General features: G+C 45.7%; 1 protein-coding gene across 1 annotated transcript in view; it reads right to left on the bottom strand.

Annotated features, from left to right (window-relative positions):
• Nucleotides 1–3,788: 3,788 nt before the first annotated feature.
• LOC8029324 (RNA-binding protein 42) overlaps nt 3,789–22,586 on the bottom strand; it is a 116,305-nt gene continuing 97,507 nt past the window's right edge. The window contains exons 5-6 of the mRNA XM_029982151.4: nt 9,170–9,345; nt 3,789–3,892 (exon numbers count right to left, since the gene is read on the bottom strand). Coding sequence (XP_029838011.3) covers nt 9,233–9,345 — 113 coding nt within the window. The 3' untranslated portion in view covers nt 3,789–3,892; nt 9,170–9,232. The remainder of the gene's footprint in view (nt 3,893–9,169; nt 9,346–22,586) is intronic.

Here is a 22,586-nt window from a genome sequence, read left to right as displayed (position 1 = left end):
ACATCGACTGATTAAACGCAAGCTGCGGCGCCACGTTCAATCAGCAGCCCAGAAAGCTCTCGCTCTCGCCTTGACCACAGTCGGACCCCTGAAGTGTTTTCGCGACTGGTGTGTTTACCGCATCTTCACTTTGTCCCCTCGATTTCTCTCTGGTGACGTCACAACTGAGTAACGCTGCGGATCGTAGCGATCCTAGCGGTGGCCCAGCAGCGAAGATGAATACGGCAGACTGCTCAGCGGAAGCTCGCGCTGCAGCTACTATACACTCTAAAAAGAAAAAAAAAAAAGAAAGACACCCCAAAACTTCAGTTGGACGTACAGCGCACTGACGTCGATCTGTCGGTACTAACTTTCACGAGAGGCTTGATAGCCGTGTGGTACAACTTATTAAAATAGCTAATGCACGTGTTACTGAATACAAAAAAAAAAAAAGAATAATCAGGGTTTTCTTGGCCCTACTGCCAAACCTTAGTGTTTTCTTTCTGCGGTCTTTGATACGTACTTTAGCTGATTTATAAGTTATATCACACCGTTATCAAGCCTCTCGTAAAAGATGGGACCGACTGCTCGACTATAGTGCGCTCAGCGCTGTACGTCGAATTGAAGTTTTGGGGTGCACTATATGGGACAAAAAGGTGCAAGGTGATACCTTTTTTTTTTTTAGAGTGTATTTTGTTTATTTTTTGAAGGAGTTCTGCAATCATATTTAAGCATCTACCATTTTTGCGGTTTCCACATCTCTTGGGGTTCGGGCAAGCCAGCGGGCACGGAGAGAGTAACTAAATATCAGTGCGTCATATTTTAACCGGGCGACGCGGAAACCTCCTCCACCTACGGGGGCGACTCGCGGTGCCGAAAGCGCGCGATATGTGACATCCTGACGTTTTTGGTCCTAGCCTTACTATTAGTCAGAGCCGCTAAAAGCATGTTTTTTAGTAAAAACACAAAATATAAGTGGCGCGAACGTTTTCAATTATTCATAAAAGTAGATTTTGTTCAGTATTTTAGATCGGAAAAGCAACAAATGCAGTTCATAAAGTACGGAAACAAGAAATGACCCGTCGACATACCCACCACCAAGCGGTGGAAAAGGCGGCGCATACTATAAAGGGGTAGTGGGATCGGGAGCCGACGAGCGGCGAGCGTAGTAAGGTCCCGGATGTACGCGGCGGCGCTGCGGTCATATGAGCTCGAGGATCCGACCGGTTCCGAGCGTTCTGAATTAAGGCCTTCGGCGAGCAGGCTAGGCTTGCGGTTCGGCGGTTGGGCAGAGCGAAGTGGCTCCCGTTCTGAACTGATATTTACCCCGTGTTTGGCGTTGTTTGTGGCCAATAAAGTGTCATGCCTAATTAGTGTTTAGTCGCGCAGCAAATGCAATGCGAGCCGCCCTGGCCGCTCACTTCATCCAGCCTATCCCGAACATGCTTTCGTGGCGCCCTCTCAAGCCGTCGACACGGAGTGCGGCAGCCGTGAGCGCTCGCTGAGCTCACTACCACTCTAGCTGACGGCCACTCAAGCCAGGACCAAGGACGTCGTGAAGGAGGTTCTTTTTTGCTTGTTTTTGTAATTTTAGTTACTTTTAGAATAAAGCTAAAAATTCAAGAAAAGTTTCATTAAATTACTACGTTCAGTGCGCTCAGGTTCGGTGAAGATTAAAAAGCAGTCAAAAAGTCGTGGCGGACCCATTTAAAAAAAAAAAAAAAAAAATCATGAAAAAAAAATTACAACAATTTGGTAGGGACACGCGTGCCAAGAAATAAATATTACACAAAAAATAATTTTAGAGCAATATTGACGACGGGAGATTTATTTGAAATTCTGCGCGCGAAACCCATGACGTCACAGGTCGTTCCAGAATGACCCTCGCGGTCGTTCGCTCTTTCCACCTCAATGTGAAGGCAGGGGTGGAACTCATGAAATGTACTTGGGAGCAGCCACGGGAGCAGCTGACTGAAACAGCTCTTTTAGAGCAGATTAGGAGCAGCTAAAACTACATTCTGGAGCAGGCTAGGAGCAGCTCAGATCAGTTTCCATTGCACTTCAGCTTGTGTCTTAGACAAGCACGGGAGCGATTTCAATCGTGCTTAGCAGCACAGATGAACATGAGTGGTTAGGGACCTAAATAGGTGGGATAACAGTGTCATTGACGCAAAAACGTGAAACTTTGAGAGCCTTAATCAGAATCAAAAAGCAAGTATCATATGTTTCTGAAGATAGTGTCCTTGATATTTTTGGAGCAGCTTTCAGCTGCTCAAAATGCAAAAAACGTGAAACTAATAAAAAAAACAAGTACCATATGTTTCTGAAGATAGTGTCCTCGATATTTTTGGAGTGGCTTTCAGCTGCTCAAAATGCAAAAACGTGAAACTTTGTGAGCCTTAATGAGAACCAAAAAACAGGTACCATATGTTTCTGAAGATAGTGCCCTTGATATTTTTGGGGTGGCTTTCAGCTGCTCAAAATGCAAATTGGCACTGCTTATCGCACAACCCACACGTGCTGACATAGTAATAATATGTGCGAACCACGTGATTTGCGTTAAGCGATGGACGTGCAGTTGCGCGGAGGAACGACGCAACAAATTTCGAGCTTATCCTAATGTGCAAGTCAATATCGAATCAGCAGACTACGATTAACGGAGTTGTCGTATTCGAAGCGATAAGCAGGAGCAAGGTTAAAGTACGCCGAGCAGATCTACCATTCGCGTGAGAGCTGCCGGGCGGCAAGGTTTTGGATCGGACCGCGTTTCAGTTCAATCAAATCACGATTTATCTTGCGGGAATGCGGTTCCAACTTCTAACGATGAAGTGCTAGAAGGAATATTTTGCTCACCTGTTTTCGGCGGCTGACGTCCGGATCCCGCGTCGCAGAGCCTCAGGCAATCGAACGCTTAACGACTCGACTTCACCTCGGCCGACTTGCTTCACCGCTTATGGTTGAATAATAACAATCCAGTCGCAGGTGCGCGGTGCAGCGCTTTGAATCCGATCCCCGAGTTTTTTTCGCGCGCTTCCGACTCGGAATGCACAGGGAGAATAAACAAAACAAAGGATTGCAGGGCCGATCAAGCTAAACGCGCTCATTGATGCCAATCAAGTCAATAGAAAATAGCACCAATTCTCCGCCTGTCTCTCGCCGCCATGTTTGTTTTCTCCTTTCGGCTTTAGCCACTTCGGCTCGCAGATACGGGATCGGCCAAAAATCAGGCTCTTCCAAGAGCCCTATCCACCTCGAAGGTCTGACGCGATGTCGAACGGCGATTGGCAGCGTCCACGTTTCTCCTTCGCGCGACTGACAGGCCTCGTTGAGGTTTCAGCAAAATCTCGCCCCAGAAGCAAGAAGCGCGCCACTTTTTCAGTCGCGTTTGCAAAAGGCATCTCTTTTCCGAAAACTAGTTTTGCGACACAGGATTCGCCAACAAGATGAGTCGAGTGAATGATCTTTACTCGCTGTTTTCGATCTAGGCTCTCGTTTAAGACGCCGCGATGACAGCGACGCTTGCGTCCGCTTTTTTCGCCAACACTTCCACGACCAACCACCACCAGAGTCGTGGCAACCTCTAGAAATCTAAACCGAAAACGTAAACGGGAAAACAACAAATTAATTGTTTGACAATACACTTGTTAAAAAAATAAGTCCCTCGAAGGCTGCTACTAGATATTTGGTTGCCATTTCGGGGACAGTACAATGCGTAAGACGTACCATAAAATGCACAGAACACAACGGACGCGTTCCAAGCTTCTGGAACTTTGGGAACATTGGTCCCCAAAACATGTACGTCACTATTCTTCCAAGAGCTGGAACAAAGGAATCATTTTTATTCAGATGAAAACGGTGATTCAATGTATACTTGAGATGACTCCAACCAGTTGATGATGACTTGTCCAGTGACCTGCAAAAGAAGGGAAAAAAAAGCAAGGAAACATGAACGTTACATCGGAAAGTGGGTTAGAATTGAGTTTCAAATCTATATAAAAAACAAACTCTAATAGAAAAAAAAAAGAAGTGGATCCAAGTTACTCTGGCGGGTCGTATCACGTGAAAACACAGAATGAAAAAAATGAAAGCCGCTTACAACTCCCTGTAACGCCGAATTAGAGCGCAGCTCTTGAGGAGGAGGAGGGAAGGGCACTGGGGGGGGGGGGGTTAAACTAACCAGGGGGGGGGGGGGGGTCACGTTACCTTGGGGGTCACGTGACCCCCAATGCCGATGATGTCATCACTGACGTCACTGATGACGTCATCAGTGACGATGACGATGCGGGTACCGATGACGTCATTAGTGACGTCACTGATGACTTCACCAGTGATGATGACGATGACGATGCGAATGTCGGTGACGTCATCAGTGACGTCGCTGATGACGTCATCAGTGATGATGACGATGACGATGCGGATGCCGGTGACGACATCAGTGACGTCACTGATGACGTCATCAGTGATGATGACGATGACAATGCGGATGTCGGTGACGTCATCAGTGATGATGACGATGACGATGTGGATGCCGGTGACGTCATTAGTGATGATGACGATGACGATGTGGATGCTGGTGACGTCATCAGTGATGATGACGATGACGATGTGGATGCCGGTGACGTCATCAGTGATGATGACGATGACGATGCGGATGCCGGTGACGTCATCAGTGATGATGACGATGACGATGTGGATGCCGGTGACGTCATCAGTGATGATGACGATGACGATGTGGATGCCGGTGACGTCATCAGTGATGATGACGATGACGATGCGGATGCCGGTGACGTCATCAGTGATGACGATGACGATGTGGATGCCGGTGACGTCATCAGTGATGATGACGATGACGATGTGGATGCCGGTGACGTCATCAGTGATGATGACGATGACGATGTGGATGCCGGTGACGTCATCAGTGACGATGACGTCATCGGGGGGTCACGCGACATCGGCGGGGGTCACGTGACCTCGAGGAGGGGGCCACGTGACCTCAGGGGAGTCACGTGACTTCGGGGGGTCACGTGACCCCCCACGAGGTCACGTGATCTTGGTGGGGGGCTCGCGCGGTGCATTATGGGACATTTCCCATGATGCACCGCGCGGTTACGCCGACGCCGACGGCGACGGCGACGGCGACGGCGACGCCGACGGCGACGCCGCTCAAGCCGGAAACGGGCCCCTAAGAGCTGCGCTCTAAAACGCTGAACGGGGGTAGGTTTTAGAGCACCAAGGTACAAAACCCTTATCCTGAAGAAAAGATCGAGTAAACTCTGGAACACGGCCATACAGACTCTTTTCCTGGCAAACGCCACCAGGCGGTGCTCTAGTCTTTGACGTCCCAGACAATGTAAACATGGAAATAAAACAGCGCAATCGAACACAAGGACAAGTAGAAGAAGGGACACAGACACAGCGCTGACTCAAGACTTACTTTCTTTCTCATCTTTTTAAAACATATCAACATAAGAAAACAAAAAATGAAAAATAAAAGAGGAAGAATCCAGCATGTAGGACATACTCTCTGTCATATGCCATCTGAAGAATTTTTTACAAAAACTATAAAAAAAAATTTCTCAGATGGCATATGACAGAGAGTATGTCCTACATGCTGGATTCTTCTTTTATTTTTCATTTTTTTTTGTTTTCTTATGTTGATATGTTTCAAAAAGATGAGAAAGAAAGTAAGTCTTGAGTCAGCGCTGTGTCTGTGTCCCTTCTTCTATTTGTCCTTGTGTTCGTTTGCGCTGTTTTATTTCTATGCTTACAATACATCACCGACTAGCCCACCTCCAAACATTACTGTAGTCCCAGACAACTTCTGGTTCATCAAAAGACTGAACGAAGCAAACCTTGACTCTGAAATGCCGATGAAACGTTTAACCACCAATTCTCCAGGTGAATGCCAAAAAAAAAACGAAGAAGCGGGAGATATGTTAAAAATTTTCAAATATTACTGTAGGCCAACATACCTCCTCCAAGACGTTGAATTGCGGTTTTAGAGGTAAACCGGATAAATGACGTCATTTATATAATTATCCTCTAACACCGTACCTTTACCAGCACGCTCCATTTCCACGAGTAAATTGTACATCCAATGGCCCTAGTTAAATCTCCAAACTTGTTTTCCGTGTAGCATCCATGCTTTATATAGCACTATAGCCCTGCACTCGTCAAACTCACAGTTGGGGCCGAAAGTTCGCGGAGCGCGCCGACTGGACGTCGGCGAAAAAAAGCGCGAAGACATCGTCGTGATACGCCAATCGGTGCGCTCCGTCAACTTCGGCCACAACTTTGCGTTTGACGAGTTTAGATGTTCTGATGACGTAAGCAAGCCCGACAGGCTTGCAAAGACGGCGCGACCGGAAGTCACTTGGGACGCAAGCGGCAGATCATGTTTGTAAACGGCAAAAGGCTCCATAGATCAGTGTCTGCTCTGTTCCATGGGGCTGTCATGTTTGTTTATGCTGACGCCATGACTCAGCGCTTTTTCCAAACTTCGTGTTTTAGAAACCTTCGCGCATATCATAGTGCACGAACGTCAGAAATGCATGGCAACGAAAGCTCCAAGAACAACACCGATGCCAAGAGTGCCGTAAAAAGCAAAAATCTCGTTTTATGCGCAGCTCCTCTCTTCACAAGAGCCTGCGTTTGAGATTATTAATTCCCATTTTTTATCGCTGGGGGCTAAGATTTCGGGCACTGCTCTGTACACCTTACGCCCTCCGATATATGCACGCGCGGATTAGTTTTCCATAGCGATAGAAAGACATCAATTATAGGGAGCTTTGGAACAAGCTTAGCGCCGAAGGAACCCACATAATAGTTTCATACAGAAGATATCAACTTAATTTTTTTTTCTTTAACGACTCCTGCCGTAAAGATTCAATAGTATGCAAATCGGAATTCTATTATTGAAGTAGACTTATCAATTTGAAGAAAAAATTATTTCGGTCTCTGCTAAGCTCCTTGGGTGAAATCCCTTGACCGAGTTTCCATGTGCCAGGCTTACGGAGAGTAGGGTGTTCAATTATACAGACTTTTATAGCGTTGAAACGAGCTTACAGAAACGCCGCGCTATATTTCCAGAACCCGCTAGTGAGAAGAGCTTCTCGCGTTCAAACAATCAACTTTCAATAACCAAAAAAAAAAAAAACAAAAAAAAAAAAACAGAAAGGCGAAGCTAGATTAAGAACATCCTGAAATAATGGAAAGTCTTGGTGAATCGTTTCGTTTCCATAGAACAGCGGTTTCCAAAGGCTTAGGCTGTCCCGGTCTCGGGGGCCAGAAAATAAAATGAGACATTATAAGCGAGGTAATTCTCAATAAATAAATTTAAATGACTCTTTACATACAAAAATTCATACTAAGCCAAAAAAAAAAAAATCTAAGGCATGCTACATATAATATATTTTTAAGTTCGATATGTTGCTACTTGTGAGATTACGGAATAATTGTGACGTATAGAAAACTCGCCAGGCACAAATCAAAGTACATAGGAACTTTGGAATATCCAGACAAGACAGAAGACTTGTGAAGATGATAGATCTGATAATATGTAATAGATATGACACAGGACACTAAGCACGCTATACATGAGAAAGCAAAGAAATTTTAACGTACAGTTACACACACACATGAATCGGGATACTACGAACAGTAATGTTGGTGATGATAAGTACAACAAATAATACGGCAAGAGAACCTGCGCTTTGGTGCAGTTGTTTCTCATTCTTTCTGATATCTTTGTTTACAGTTTGGTGCGATCGCCGTTTGTTCTCCACGCGCTATTTTATATATATATATATATATATATATATATATATATATATATATATATATATATATATATATATATATATATATATATATATATATATATATATATATATATATATATACATATATATAGATTAGCGTTGGTAGCAGTGATTTGGACGTCACTGGAAAGGTCGCGGCCATCCGGGGGCCAGACCGGCCGGGGTTTGGAGCCCGTTGCCTTATAAATGATGTCGGCATTGAGAGCTCCCGCTGCCGCTTCAAAGCACGTGTCAAAACGTGCGACCAGAGCGGTATCAGACCCGTAATAACCATTTGCTGAACCTTTCTGTTACTTAGTTCGCATAAGAGTGATACGGGCAGAATGCATAGCAGATGACGGTCACGCACTTCGTTTCCGCTGTTAAACGTAAACAAATAAAACAAGACTGCTATTCTTCTCTCCACAAGCTAAAATATGTCCCTGCGTCTGCGCTTCTGCAAAGCACAAAAAAAAAAAACTGTAATTGCGACGGAAAAAAAAAAGAAAAGAGGATTTTATTTTGAAAATGTACGCGATGCGACACTGAGTCAGACTGCGAAATACAGGCACGCCTTGCTCAGGCCCGTCTTGTGCGTCTAGACATTTAAGTATGTCAGTGCGTTTAGCTGCGACGTCAAGACCTAATGCGACCTGACGAAATGAAGTTGGACACCGCGTCAGTACCCGTGGTTGTGCTCGGGCAGATTAGACGAGTCGCCCGATGTCCAGGTTCGGGCTTATAAGTTATAACCAATTTTAACGATGTCAGGGCGACATCGTAACAACTGTACAAACTTCCAACGTTGCCAACCTGGGTGCCCGGCTGCGATGAGCAATGCACGCACCAACAGGACATTGCAAGAGCGCTGAGAGTTCATGTACTAAACCCTTCGGGTTTGCTTCGGCGTCCTCCGCGACAACCACCGTGTCTTCTATGTTTTCCACGGTTCATCCTGAACTGTATGGAGCGTGTCAGGAAATCACCTCGTTGTTACCCTAAGAGCATTAACCTAAACCAATATCCTTCCGCGATTTTTGTTCTAACGCAGTCTCCGTACGACACCTTGCAAACACTCTCAATACGACTCCGATCGCCATGGCACCATGTCTTAAACCGACAATTCTAATTAATTTTTTTCTAGGTCCATAGCATATCTCATTTCCAGGAGAGGTTATCGATACTCACGCGGCACGCAGAAGATAGAAAATCTCCGCGCGCTAGAACCGGTACGCGCACGCATTAGGAGGTTTTAGTAGATAACTTTTTGTATTCCGATAATTGCTACCCGATACTCCACCTTCGTTTGCGGCTGCGCGAAAACGATCGACTAAAGTTCCCTATGGTGGAGAGCGAGGACAAGCGAGCAGTACCTCGAGCAGTCCACCCACCTGCACCGGGGATCGGTCGACGGCGCCAGCATGACGGTCCCGGGCGATGGGAGGGCACCGCACTCAAAGTAGTCCCAGCCGCTCCTTCTCCTTGGTCTTCTTCCGGACCACATCCAGGTTACGGTCTCGCCAGGTGCTCTTGCGAAGCTTGATGGGACGGCTGCCCACGTACTTTCCTAGGAAAGAGAGAGAGAGGAAAAAAAAAGAGAGCAAGATCAATCTATGGGAGGTCTAGAGCAGTACCAGGGTCATATTTGAACCTGTAGTGTCCTTCAAAGTTCAAATCCCGTTAACCTTTTTTTTTTATTTCGTTTTTTTTATTTTATGGCATTGGAGAACGCAATTCCTCTATAATCGTACCTTGTGGATCTATGGTTTACCTCACAGTGGTACATGCGGTCAAGACTCAATCATTCGAGGCAATAACACTCACCGACACCCTATAGTGACCGACCTTAAAGAAAATCAAGGTACTGCGGGGTTTAGCTTCCCCACAGAGCCCCGCGCTATGTCCCTCTTCGCACTCGTTTGACGACGGAAATCACAACCTTGTAGGCGGTGCTACAGAAGCACTACCATTGTGCCTGCCGCTGTCACACCAGCCGGTCGCGCACATCCGTCGCAAAAAACATCGAAAAAAAAAAAAAGGCGCAAAATCTGGACACGTGCACCCCACATAAAAGAAAAACATTGTCTGCATAAGCATTTGCACGTAAAAAGCATTATCTAAGGTTTCGTATTCATGAAACCGTTCTCGCGCGCTTTCCTTCGTTTTGCAGCTCTCATTTCTAAAGAATTCGTTTCCCTGTCGAAATCGCAAAGACTCGCTCGAGGGCGTTACCAAACGCGACAGCTGCCGGGTCCTCCATCTTGGCCAAGCGTCAGACAACGATCACGCACACAACAGTACACACGCAACGCGCCGACGAGGACAAAAGCGGTCCAGCGGTCCTTTCGGCGAAACGTGGAGCTGCAGTACCCGCTAACCCGAGCTACTCCGTTTCACCTTATCGATGAACCGCCAAGGGCGCTACCTGTCATCGAGGCCAATCCACTGCCAATCCAATGCCAATCCAATGGCGCACCGACGCGCGGGGCGCGTCGTCACGGGGTACGTTCACATCGCTGTATATCGACTGCAGGATGGCTCGTCGCGCCCCCTGCGGTCCGCCGTAAGAAAAAAACGGGGTGTAGTTTGTTTGCGAGCCACAACAAAGGGAAGCCGTCCAGGTGACCAACGGTCGGCCACCTGCGCGCTATTCCCGTCCAGCTCTATTTCTTTCTTTTTGCTAATAAATATAGATACGCCTCTTTGTCCCATCGCGCGGCGCCGGCCACGCTCGCGCTGGCGCACGTTAGCGTCCAACGCCGATGGCGACATTCCGCAAACAGCTCGTTCCCGCTGTACGAGATTCTTCTCGCAGCTCAGTCGTTCCGGATCAGTAATGGAATCACCCAGATGCACATAGCCCACGGCCGACCGCCATGAACGGGTAAATAAAAAGCAATGACCACCACACGGTGTGACCGCAGTTAGGGCGCTCGACGATCTTCCAGGTCGTCTTCGCGTCTTGCGCGTAAATTCTACATCGTTTTCTTTGTATATTTTATGCGTCTGTGTGTGTTTGTGCGTGCGTGCGTGCGTGTGCGAGAGTGTTTCACGGGATCCCGATCCACTATGCGGGTCTCCCGGAAGGCTTGGAACTCATTTGGGGGAATCGGTGAAGTTATATACGAACAACAAGGCGTTGGAGTTAGGGCGTTAATGGGCCTTTTCCGGGGTTTCCACGGCGCATACGCAGCAGCAGCAGCAGACAGGAGTCCGCCATTTTTGGTGGCGTGGTGCGTCCACCTCGGGACTGCTGGAGGCAGTGGTGATCGCTCGTTCCCAAGTTCTCCGACATGCCCCAACACTGTTTCGTTGTTGGCTGCAGCAACGACAGTTAATGTTGTCGCGGTTTAAGCTTCTTTGGGTTTCCTTCTACTAGCCTGCACCCGACGAAGCGACAGCTCTGGGTTCGGGCGGTCCAGCGGTACAATGCGGACGACTCGTAAAGGCAGCTTTCAAAGCACTCCCGCGTTTGCAGTTGCCACTTCAAGAATGGTTCATGTTTTTGTTCCTTTTTTTTTTATCGGGGGGGGGGGGGGGGGGGGGCGTAAATACAAGTTAGCAGATTGGTTAGGTATGCTGTCGTGTCGCTTATGTGCCACGCGGAGCGAGCGTCTCGGAGTTGGCGTTTCTGGGATGGTGCGTTTCAATGGCACATGTTGTTGCTTCCTAATAGTAATAAAATAACGGTCTCGCGTTTGCTACGCAAACTGCCGGTTTTTGGTTGTTGTACACATTAGAATCGCCCACAGTTTCCAAATATTTATAAACCATAGCGGTAAAGTGGCTATGCTGCACAGTTTGTTGCTATATATACGTGCACATCCTGAACGTGAAATGGGAGCTGCTCTAGCTCTCACTACGACGACGGCATCTGCTGGTCTTGTGGTTAAATAAGGAAGAGGAAACAATCGTCTTGATATGTTGTCCTCAAGTATGTATCGAGTAAAAAAAAAATCAACATTCTGTACAGCCGCGACACTAAAAAAAAAAAAAAAAATTACAGGTGTGCCTGATTTCGTGTTTTTTTTTCTCACAGTTCCACACAACTACAGCCTGAAATGGGGTGACATCAATGACGAGGCTCGCTCAGAAATCGGCGGCTGCACGTATTAATCTTGGATATTTATTAAAGATGTACTTTAGCGGTAAATTTGACCTTGCGAAATTTCGAATTGTTGCTTCTTTCCAGTAAAAAACGGGAACAACCAACTCGTCAGGGGCAGCGGCGGACGCTGAACCGTCCGCCGTGGACCCGGCCAAGTTTGTTGGTCTCCCTTTTTATAGGAATGGAGCTACGCATTGAAATTTCACCACTAAAGTACACCTTTGTTGAAATTTACATTTCTACGTGCAGGCACAGAGTTTTTCGAACGATTTTAAAGCAAGTCATTACAATTATGAGAACACATCATGTCATTTAAAAATTTCGAGCAGCTGATACAAATAACTTGCCATTAAAAAAAAAAAAAAAAAAGAAGCGTTTTTTAACTGTAACTTGGTTTCGAATTTTTTTTTTTTTTAATTTACTGCCGGTATTGCATACAACATAAATCCTAGTTTAATGTAACCATTTGTACTATCTCGTTGGTCGAAAAGAGCTTCAACTGTGCCTTCAGTCACAACGGGCGCCACCGCGAGGTCCGTCGTCTTGTTCGGACGACGGACTTTGTCGTCGTCCGAACATTCGGAAAAAAATGTACAAACGGACAAAGTTATCCGCAGTTAACGCATTAATTGAAAACAAATCTGGTCGACAAACGCTGAGCGATTAACCGACCGCGTTCAGACAGCCAACCCAGCCAACACAGCTTGGAGCGGGCAGAACCGGAAGTAAGGCAGGCCATCAAAAACGTGTCTCCTGCTTGCCGATAGATGGCGCTCAACATTTGCGGAAAAGGCCCATTATGCTCAAGCTCTTATGGCCCTCCGCCTCCTTGACGTTGGCAGACATCAGCAGTGGCATCCTCGCGCATAGTTACGGAAGCTCCGGTTATGAGAAACTATTGATAATGGTAATCCTACAAAGCTGCAACGTTCTCTTATACAGCAAGGGGTAGAGTCTGCGCTCGCGATGGTCCTCCAGTGGTTTGGCAAAGTTCGTACGGTTAAAGGTAATATAATCGTGAGTATTATAGTTATTGAAGTCGTTTTCCTTCTCAAAAAGGGTCTTTGGAGATTTCATTTCAAATCGAGCAGGAAAAAGGGGTCATGTCTCAAAAACTTTTGAAGACCTATATATCCTGCAGTGATGTGACCGGCCTAAGCCATTTTGGAGCACCTTTCGGAGCAGCCAAAACAGTGTTTTGGAGCAGCAAATGTGGCCTTTGGAGAAACGAATATAGTGTTTTGGAGCAGCAAAAGTGGCTTTTAGAGAAGCCAAGACAACGTTTCAGAGGAGCAAAAGTGGCTTTTAGTGCAGATATTCTTAGAAAAACAAAACTACGCGGAGGGCAAGTTCGTCTGCTCCTTACGCAGGGGGTAGCGGTGACGTCAGAACGCCGAGCCCTGATTGGCTGATCGCGACCCCCTCTCTGAGCGTCGTTTGCTCCTTTGCAACGTCGTCTGCTCCTTTGCAACGTCGTCTGCGTCTGTCTTACCTTTCCTGCGACTTTCGGAAGTGCAGAGGCCAGGTTCACAAAACGATCTTACGCCAAAAATATGCGTAAGACAAAACTTGAGAACAAATTCGTATTCACGAAACGAAATTGTCATAAGTTTTGCGCAGGTTACGACGAAATCCTACGACAGCTCCGAAGCTGTCTTAATCAAATCAGCATGGCCGACAGCGTCGCGGTCGCGACGACCAACGGACGTTTATTTTTCTACGTGCGCTTCTCACGCGTCCCGACTTCAAGCAGCAAGAAAAAAGTAAAATCCCCTTGAAACAGACCACGACGAACAAGAACGCTGATCCAAAAACACCCGGGAAAAGCTCGAAAGGCCACGATTCCACCGACAACGACCAGGCGAGCACGGCAGATAGGCCTAGCAGGCACTCCGACTCGGCGACCGTCTGCCCACGACCGGCTGGCGTGCTGAATGGAATATGCCCGCGTGACCCTTGCGAACCCTTCCCGTCTTATACTTTGATCTCTGACCTCAATATTAGATTAAGAGGTCAATCTCTTCCTCTTGTCATCTCCTTGTTTTCCGAGGCAACGGTGACTCTCACCGGTAAAAAAGCGGTGAATCTCCGACAGACGCAGGAAAGGTAAAGCAGCCATCGCTTTGACTAGCAGACGTAAAGCAGACGACGTTAACTGCGCCAACCCGCCGACGCCGTTAAAGAGTGAGGAGTCTCGCCGCACACGAAAGGAGGGAAAACGTATTTGAGAGGGAACTTGCGGACACTAACCACCCTCACTCTCGGTTCTTAGCAAACAAACCTCGGCGCCTCGGGACACCTTGAGTCGTTTGACTTCCCTCCCAATGCGCGTCGGCTAAATGCTAGACAAAAACAACGTACCGCTCGAGTTTTTTCGTCTGCCCCTCTGAAAGGCGAAGTCGAGCTCGCTCGAGTTTTGAAAGTCGCAGGAAAGGTAAGACAGACGCAGACGACGTTGCGAGCAGACGACGTTGCAAAGGCGCAGATCAGCCAATCAGGGCTCGGCGTTCTGACGTCACCGCTACTTCCTTTTTTATGCGCAGAAGACGAAAATGAACCGACTTGCGAGGCGTATTTGTTTTAAGTGCTGCACAAACGAAGGCCACATTGTGTTGTGGTCTGATGTGATGTGCTCTGACGGAACTTGCTGCTTCTGTTTTTACATCCCACTTTTGTACCGCTGTAGACATTGCCGAGCAATTCCGAAAAACCGCTTGCCACTGTCTTACCGGGTCCCGACGTGCTAGATTTTGGTCAAAAGGAAGCAAACGTAAAACAATGAATTGCAAGCGTCCCGGCAGGTGCCTCTGTCGTGCAATCATGTTCGCATGCACGTGAGGGAAACTTGGGCAGGCTTGCAGTTGCGCGAGCTAAGTCGCGCGAGTGGAGACAACGGCTGTTCGATCGAAACCGAAACTATGCCACACCACTCCCGCGCCAACCGATTCCCAAAATTTTATGCAAAATGTAACTGTAGAGCATACGACAAAAAACAGTCCAGCGGCGAGTGCTTGCCAGGCCGGTAAACAAGGTACAAGCCAAACACACACAACAAAAAGGAATCCGAGCGCATTGAAGCAAGACATCGCGAGCCAGGGTCAGAACGTTCTTGGAGCGCTTTGTGCAACAACTGAACTCGACACATACAAGCGCGCTGTGCGGGTTCAGCGTGCAGACATTTTCTTTGCTTTAGTTCACTTCCATTCACCAACTTTGTTTCGCGGCAGATTTCTCACGTACTGGGGTCCCTCTCAAAAGAAAGCCCGCCGAGAGAAACCTAGCTAATCAATACTTCGAGACAGCAGTCTTCGAGTGACAGGGATTTTTGTAGTAACGTGTGATTTAAACAAGAACAGGAATGTTCATGAACATGCGGCCGTACTTTGTTTCATTTTAGAAAGCGCCTTATCTTATCTGCAGCGACGTGGGGACGGCAACACCCAGCGTCGCGCTACCACGGTGACTCAAAAGCAGAGGCCAAATATAGCTTACAAGAATGGAAAGTTGGTTAGTTGGTAACAGCACCTTGTCCTGTATGTGTTTCTCTCCACTGTGTCCTTGTGTTTCACGCTGTTTTTCATCATCACCAAATATAGCTTTCCCACGGCCGTTGTTTTCAGGAGCGAGTGCTTCAGCTCACAAAGCAACTCCCGCGGCGCAAAAACGTGGTTTCGTTTTACAGCATGACGGCATGGCTGGTATCCGGCATGCTGGCGTCGGAGCGTGCCCACACATTCGCGTCTATCGTTAAAATATATATAAAAAAAAAAAAAAAGAGAGACGTGAGAAAGATTTACAAGACGACGAGAGTGCGAAACGCGAGACGGAGGGAAAACCATGCAAGACAGGATGGAAAATTGATGCCGGGTACGTACTTTGTGTCGGGCGGCCGCTTAGGCCGTATAACACACGTATGCTCAATTACGGTACTCAGTTTAGTTTCGGCTTTGAAAGGCGGCCAAAAGTGGTTTTTTGGCCCAGGCTTTGTGCAGATTACCGTTGTTTTGGCAAGATGTAGCAAGATGTAGCAGGATTAGCCCCTCGGCGCAGTGTGGTGCAATTGGCGCAGCAATCAGATCACTGATCCTGGGAAAATCCTTCGCTATACGAAGCAAAAATCCCTTTTTGTGTCATATTTTTAGTTTTTCATTTCTAAAGGACTAAAACAGATTCGAAGATTCTTCCGACCGTCGCACGTCGCGTATTCTGGAGCTTCTCCAAGCTCAGACAACCCCTCCCCCCCCCCCCCCCCCCCAAAAGAAAAGGAAAAAAATGTTTTACATGATTTTTTAACTACACTGATAGCGCAATATATCCAAAAATATTTTTTATTCAAAATTTTGTTTTTCGACGATAATTTGCAAGGTTTGAATTACGATAATTTGTATAACAATCAATTTTATTACATGTGTTGTATATCTAATGAAAGCTTAAGTAAATACCCATTCAACAAGCACAATATCGTTCTAATCAAATATAGCACATCTTGGCAAAAACGCTTTTGAATACAAGAGGAAACTCTAAAAATATAAATTTCAACATGACTTGATATGGTTCGAAACATCCAACAAGGGTCGGATGTAATACATGGATTGGACATATCGATCCGTACATTTAAGAGGATGAAATGTTTCAAGTTCTGTTTTATTTCAAGATGCGAAGCTTGGCAGTCGTATTAATAAATTATTGGCATCTTGTTAGAGTATAGACCTTTTCATTTCAGTAGTTGGCTGACCGTCGGGTAGAGGGCGCTGGTGCACTCGCCGCCATGAGGTTGCTTCAATTTGGTTGGTTTCGGTTCCAACGCGCACGCGATTGTGTTGCTGTTTCATGCCATTTTTGCTTACTTTTGTGATACAAATCTCTTTCTTGTGCAACACAGCAAATGACGCAATGGTGCTGAGTCACTTGGAGAACCGCGTTTTGGTTTCGAGCCTAAATTGCGAGCGCTTTTATGAACCTCAGATGCGTCTGATTACGTCCAATCGTCAATTTCGGCCAGGTTCGGCGGTGCAACAACTGCTCTGGTGTACAGAGATGATTACCGTGGCCCACGGCCGTACCCCGCGCGCTAGTTACTAGAATAAATAAATAAATAAAGAGCTGGAGAAGCTCCGCGTCCAGCACGCGCTTCTTGCCTGCCGCCGGGCGTCGGGCTTTGGCTGCGCGTGCACCGAGTGGTATGGAAGGGCTCGAGCTCATGTCGGAGATTCGACTGCTCATCTTATATTGTAACAGACTATAATGCATGAGTGCTTAGTGAAGAGGGAGGTCCACTACATTATTAAAAATGTGCCGAATCATGAAAAACACATCAAGTGGCAAATTTACAGTTTGGGTTTCGTACACCAGCTATTGAACTTCACAGACTGGAAGTCTCCTATAATGACGTAGATGATATTTAAAAAAAACTGTTATCCTCTCGGCCTGTTTTATTTAAGTAAATTAAGTTCTCGAGAAATATTTTAAGAAATTTCTTTATGCCCGCCTAAAAAAAATTTTAAACTAAAGTACTCATTAACAAGATTTTATGATATTGGCCCAATGAAATAGATTATTTGTTATATGGAGATTTGCTTACGACGTTCTCAAGGTATGAAATAAGTGACAGGCCCCTCAAATGGATACCTGACATTACTTTCCCATAAAATTTGCCAGATGGAATTAAAGGCCACAAAAGAAGTGATCTCTGGTAAATTTGGGTGAAGTCGAGCGCCAGGCGCCTCACAATGAACCTGTGTAGAAAGCTTGTTACTGGTTTGAACCGATGCACTTGGTAGATTTTGGCGTCGCCAGCTGCTAAAGATAAATCTATATTAGCCGCCGACAACACTGCATTCGTGCGATTTTAATGCAGACGGGGTCTTTTCAGCGTCACATATTGTGGACCGCAGGCACTCTCAAGCTGTCTGTGACAGTTTGTTCCGCGGGAAGTCAAAACCTTTGTGTTGAAATCAATTAATTGAATTGAACTGGTTATCTTAACAAAATAGTTCGACAATTAAAATACTGTAGGCATTTCCCTAATTACGCACAGTATAGTTTCTTGGAATTCATAAATAAACCGATCAGGGGAATGTTTATATAACAGACACGATTAAGAACATCGAACAAACGTTCGTGTGATATTATCAACAAACTAATTCTCTGATGTTGACGTAGCATTATTTCTTGCATAAAACAACAAATTAAAATTAAACGTTTGTTCTCTATCTTGTCCACGTTTTCACCTACATAATCAGAAGCCAGTGTTTTCGATCTGTTATAAATACAAAACACGATGCTTTCAGGAAGCACGTGGTTATTTACACTAAGTATTTTGTCACCTTACTTGAGATCCCAAATGCTCGATCATTATATGCTTACATCGTGCTTCCTATTGCCAATGTTCCGCCACTATTAGTAAGCAAACATGAGTTCTCATAAGTTATTGACCTTTGAACCCTTGCGCTGTCTTAGAGTCATATATGTGTTCAATGTGCGTGAGCGCTAACGCATGATTCATGTGCTCATAGCCTCTTCATACGTAGCCGGCACGCCGACGGTAAAAATAGTAAAAACGTGTTACAAAATTAACTGCGGAAGTTGTTCACATAATCATGTAATGCAATTTACAGGGTAAATATATAAGTATTGGACGACAGTTTACAGAGTGGGGTAAGAGACGCGGCGAAACGCAACGAAAAACACGAATTCAACGCATCCGCCAAGACGCGGAGTAGCGCGGAGGGGACAGCGAAGCGACGAGTTGAAGCAACCTAATGGCGGCCGCATCACGTGACTCCAAGATGGCAGCGCCCATGCCACGGAGGGTGAAAAGGTCTATTCGTTTCTTTCGATTTAACAAACTATGAAATAAAGTTAGGTTGATGCGTAGACGAGATGTTAGGTTTAATATACGGGGTGTCTTCTTTTTTTTTAACTTTACAGATTTGTTTAAAAAACCAAAAGCCGTGAAACTTACACTAATGCGGTCTGTGCACGTGAGTTATACGGCCTGGGAGCGAATCATCATGATGAGTCGAATAATTAGCTAAAGTTTGTTAAATATCTCAGTTTGTGAAAATAGACATGGTTTCAATTGGAAATTTGCTAACCGTAATCAAAAACCACTAAATCAATAAAGTTACGAAAGACTTTGGGCGCGTAGGAAGCTTTGTAGTGCGCTAAAGGTACCACTCGTTGCAACAGGTACAAGGCTGGGGCTATGATAAGGGACGAAAAAATCGCGCGGGCGCCTTATCGCATCGGTAGCAGCTTGCTCCGGCTGCACGAGTGAAAACTTTAGCGCTCCACTCTGCTCCAATAAGTCCTTCTGAAAGACTCATTTAGTTGCTTTCGGCGTCGCCCAGCAAGTTTCTAATTGGAACCATGTTTGACAAATTAAAAAGCTAATTCACATATTTCAATTAAACATACGAATTACCAAAACGACTAGACCGCTATAATATGTCATTCAGGCCGTGTAACTCATCCGCAAAGTTCGCATTGTTGCATGCTTTCACGGCTTTTCAAAAACAAATCTGCAAAACCTAAAAAAAAAAAGAAGAGATGCGTATGCGGGCTTTCCTGCATATGTCCAATTTATCGACATAAAAAAGAATCACAATTCAATTAATTTCTTAAATTCTCTCATGAGAATTAAAATCTCATAGATACTTCCCTCCAGAGGTATTTTTCAAACTCTCGCTTCTCCATGCATGCACACAGAGCCTTGAAAGAGGGTAGGCTGTTGAAACCTGTTGATATTAGTTTCTTTTTTTTTTTTTTTTTTTTCAGAAAGAGAAAGTTTGTATAAACCGTAGAAATGTACTATCGCCAAAAATATGAAAGGGAGCAGTTCGTCTTTCTTTCCAGTTTCACGGCTTCCACTACCTCCGTTATACCTCAACCTGTCAAACAGCATGTATTTTGGTATCTAAGCTTTCTGTTCTTGCCCTCATCGGGACCATTACATGCGAAAAGTTTGTACATGCACGAAATAAAAACGAGGAAGTCTGTTCATTTTCCCACTGTTGCATATACAGGGTGTTTCAGAGAACGCAGGCATAATTGCTCCTGCGAAAACTACTCATCGCAACGAAAAAAGGCTTGTGGCGTTTTGGTCCTGGGCCAGGGGCCCATTTAGGAAAATTATTAAAGCCCGGGATAATTAATTTGTTAATTATTTTTGCGTAATTAACTTTTTTAATATTGTGTTTAAGGGCATGGTTTCAACTGGAAAATTGCTCAGCATCATCGAAAAACACGAAATCAACAAATTGCAGAACGATAGAAGGCACGCGAAGCATTTTACGGCTTTCTCAAAAACCGCACAAATTCGACGGGTTTTTAAGTTTCGGTTTGCTATCGGAGCGCATCTCGGCCCCGGCGGCACCGCGCCCCGTGGAGAGAGAGTGCAACCAGCCTCTGCTGCGTCGCGCGATGACAGCGCAGCAGAGGTTAGTATTTTGGTCATCGACCTCGAATCCTTTATACGGGGAAGGCGAGCTTGTGCGGCGCGTGTACATACATTCCCAGCAGTCTCGTTGATGCCTGGGTAATTTAGCCATAGATCTATGCGGAGAGTACGTCGTCTGCTTCGTGCGCTGGGGTTGCGGTGACGTCAGAAAGACACCGAGTTCTGATTGGCTGATTGGAAGGATAGTGGGTAGACAGACCTCAATGCTAGATGCCTTGAAGTCTATCCACTATTTTTTTTCAATCAGCCAATAAGACCTCTGCGTTCTGACATCATCACAACCCCTGTGCACGAAGCAGACGAACTTGCGCTCCAAAGCGTCGTCATAGTCGGCTTTCCACGATTTGGACGAACGCTCACTGTAGCGTCTTGAGCATGATGAAGTCGACTTGCGTTATTGGAAATAAGAGGAATATCCGACTGTCAACTTTGACGGTGTTGGCCGCGATCACTACAAGCTTCCAGCGTGCTCTTTGCACACGTGATCGAAACATTCAATGACAATCGATAATCGTGGTCGAGACGTCAAAGACGGGATCTATCAGAGAGACCCCCTCAACAATTCCGGTTAAGCACATTCCTCCACGCTCAGTTTTAATGGAAAACTGCTAGTGTGGTCACTATAGTCGGTGACAGGTCAAGAACGAATTGGAAGCTCCTCCCAGCTCTTTCCACTTCAGCAGAGCGAACGCTGGTGAGGAGGTCGCCTTCACTCCCGCGTTCGCTCTGCTAAAGTGGAAAGAGGTGGGAAGAGCTTCCACTTCGTTCTTGACCTGTCACCGACTACAGATGGAAGCGCTCATCAGTAGTTCACAACTTTCGTGACGCAAGTGTTTTTCTTTTGTTTGTTTGTTTTTCTTCACTGCACAACGCTCGCAGGGACGACAGAGGAACATTTCCTAGTACTAACAATATGACCATTATAAATATATTCTAAAGTTTTTTTGTTTGTTTTTTAACTCCATAAATGAAGGCCGTTGTACTCCACCGAGATTTCATACTATGGTCCAGCCAACGACATTTCGCACGTGTACATTCAAGCAAATTGGATCAGTAAACGAGTCATATTTCTTCCGCATGCCTCCTCGTGCCGACGTGTAGGTGGCAAAACAAAAATGTAACAAGCAGAAATGTGATTGACAACCTCTGAGGAGGAAATGAATGTGAGAGAATAAGCAAGAAATATATGAGCATTTTCAAGAAGAATCGGTGTGTCATGAAAGGAAACGTACTCTCGTTTTCACTACGACAAAAGCGCGAGAGGCATGTTTATTCCGCCATTTTTGTTTTTCAAACGAGTTTTTTTTTTGGAGGGGGGGGGGGGTTGTATAATTTGTTTTGAAAGCATGCGACAGTGATGTATATTTCTGCTAGGAGGCAAGTAAAACAACCCTTTCAAAACCACTCCTTCCAAATAATCCGCCCACCGATCTCCATATGTTCCCAAAGCAGCCCTTAAAAAAAGAAAAAGAAAAAAAAAAGAATTATAGCGACAACAAAAATTCTTTCCCGGCAACACCGCAGGCCAGATTGCGACTCCCAGTACAAATCGCTATCTACATAAACGCGAATACACAGCTCAGGAGTGGCGGCACTATATCGTTAGGATTCGTCGACAACACACGGCGAATCAAGAAACCTGTCTGGCACGTGTGTACACACCGCGAAGCCCCTATTCAATCTACGAAACCACTTAAATAAAATAAAATAATATTGACAAAAATTAATAAAGGGAGAGACAGTAGGAAGAATACCTCCAATTTATATATTTTTTTTCCTGCCTTTATTCACTAAGTCCACCATCAATCTTCCTTTTGTCCCAAATACTCCCCTACCTTATCCCGAGACAGCAGCAATAACAATAGCCTTTGCTTGTTGGACCTCGTTTATTTCTTTCGAATTCTTTTTTTGTTTCTTAAAAGCTTCCTCGTTGGTATCCGGAAACACAGCTCAGATGAACTCTCAAAGCGAGATCCAAGACCGCCTGTCGTCTGCGCTCGCTAAGAAAATCATTTCTCGCGGGCTTAATCTGAAAACGAACAAGATTACGCGTGCGCGCCTTTACTCGCCAGTGTTGCCACACCGACATAATCATCTAGATAACTGCAAAACTATTATTCTTAAAAAAAAAAACGTATATGCGGATTTATAAATTACATTGATTTTTCCTATCTTCTAGAAATAAACCACCTTAAGGCGTGCGCAATCCCCTATACACTGCGTGCGACGCGACTGGCGC

Source organism: Ixodes scapularis, unplaced genomic scaffold (genome assembly GCF_016920785.2).
Source record: "Ixodes scapularis isolate PalLabHiFi unplaced genomic scaffold, ASM1692078v2 PGA_scaffold0__279_contigs__length_252992795, whole genome shotgun sequence".
NCBI lineage: Eukaryota > Metazoa > Arthropoda > Arachnida > Ixodida > Ixodidae > Ixodes > Ixodes scapularis.
Note: the sequence above shows the minus strand (reverse complement) of the source record. Positions and strands in the feature narration are given on the sequence as shown.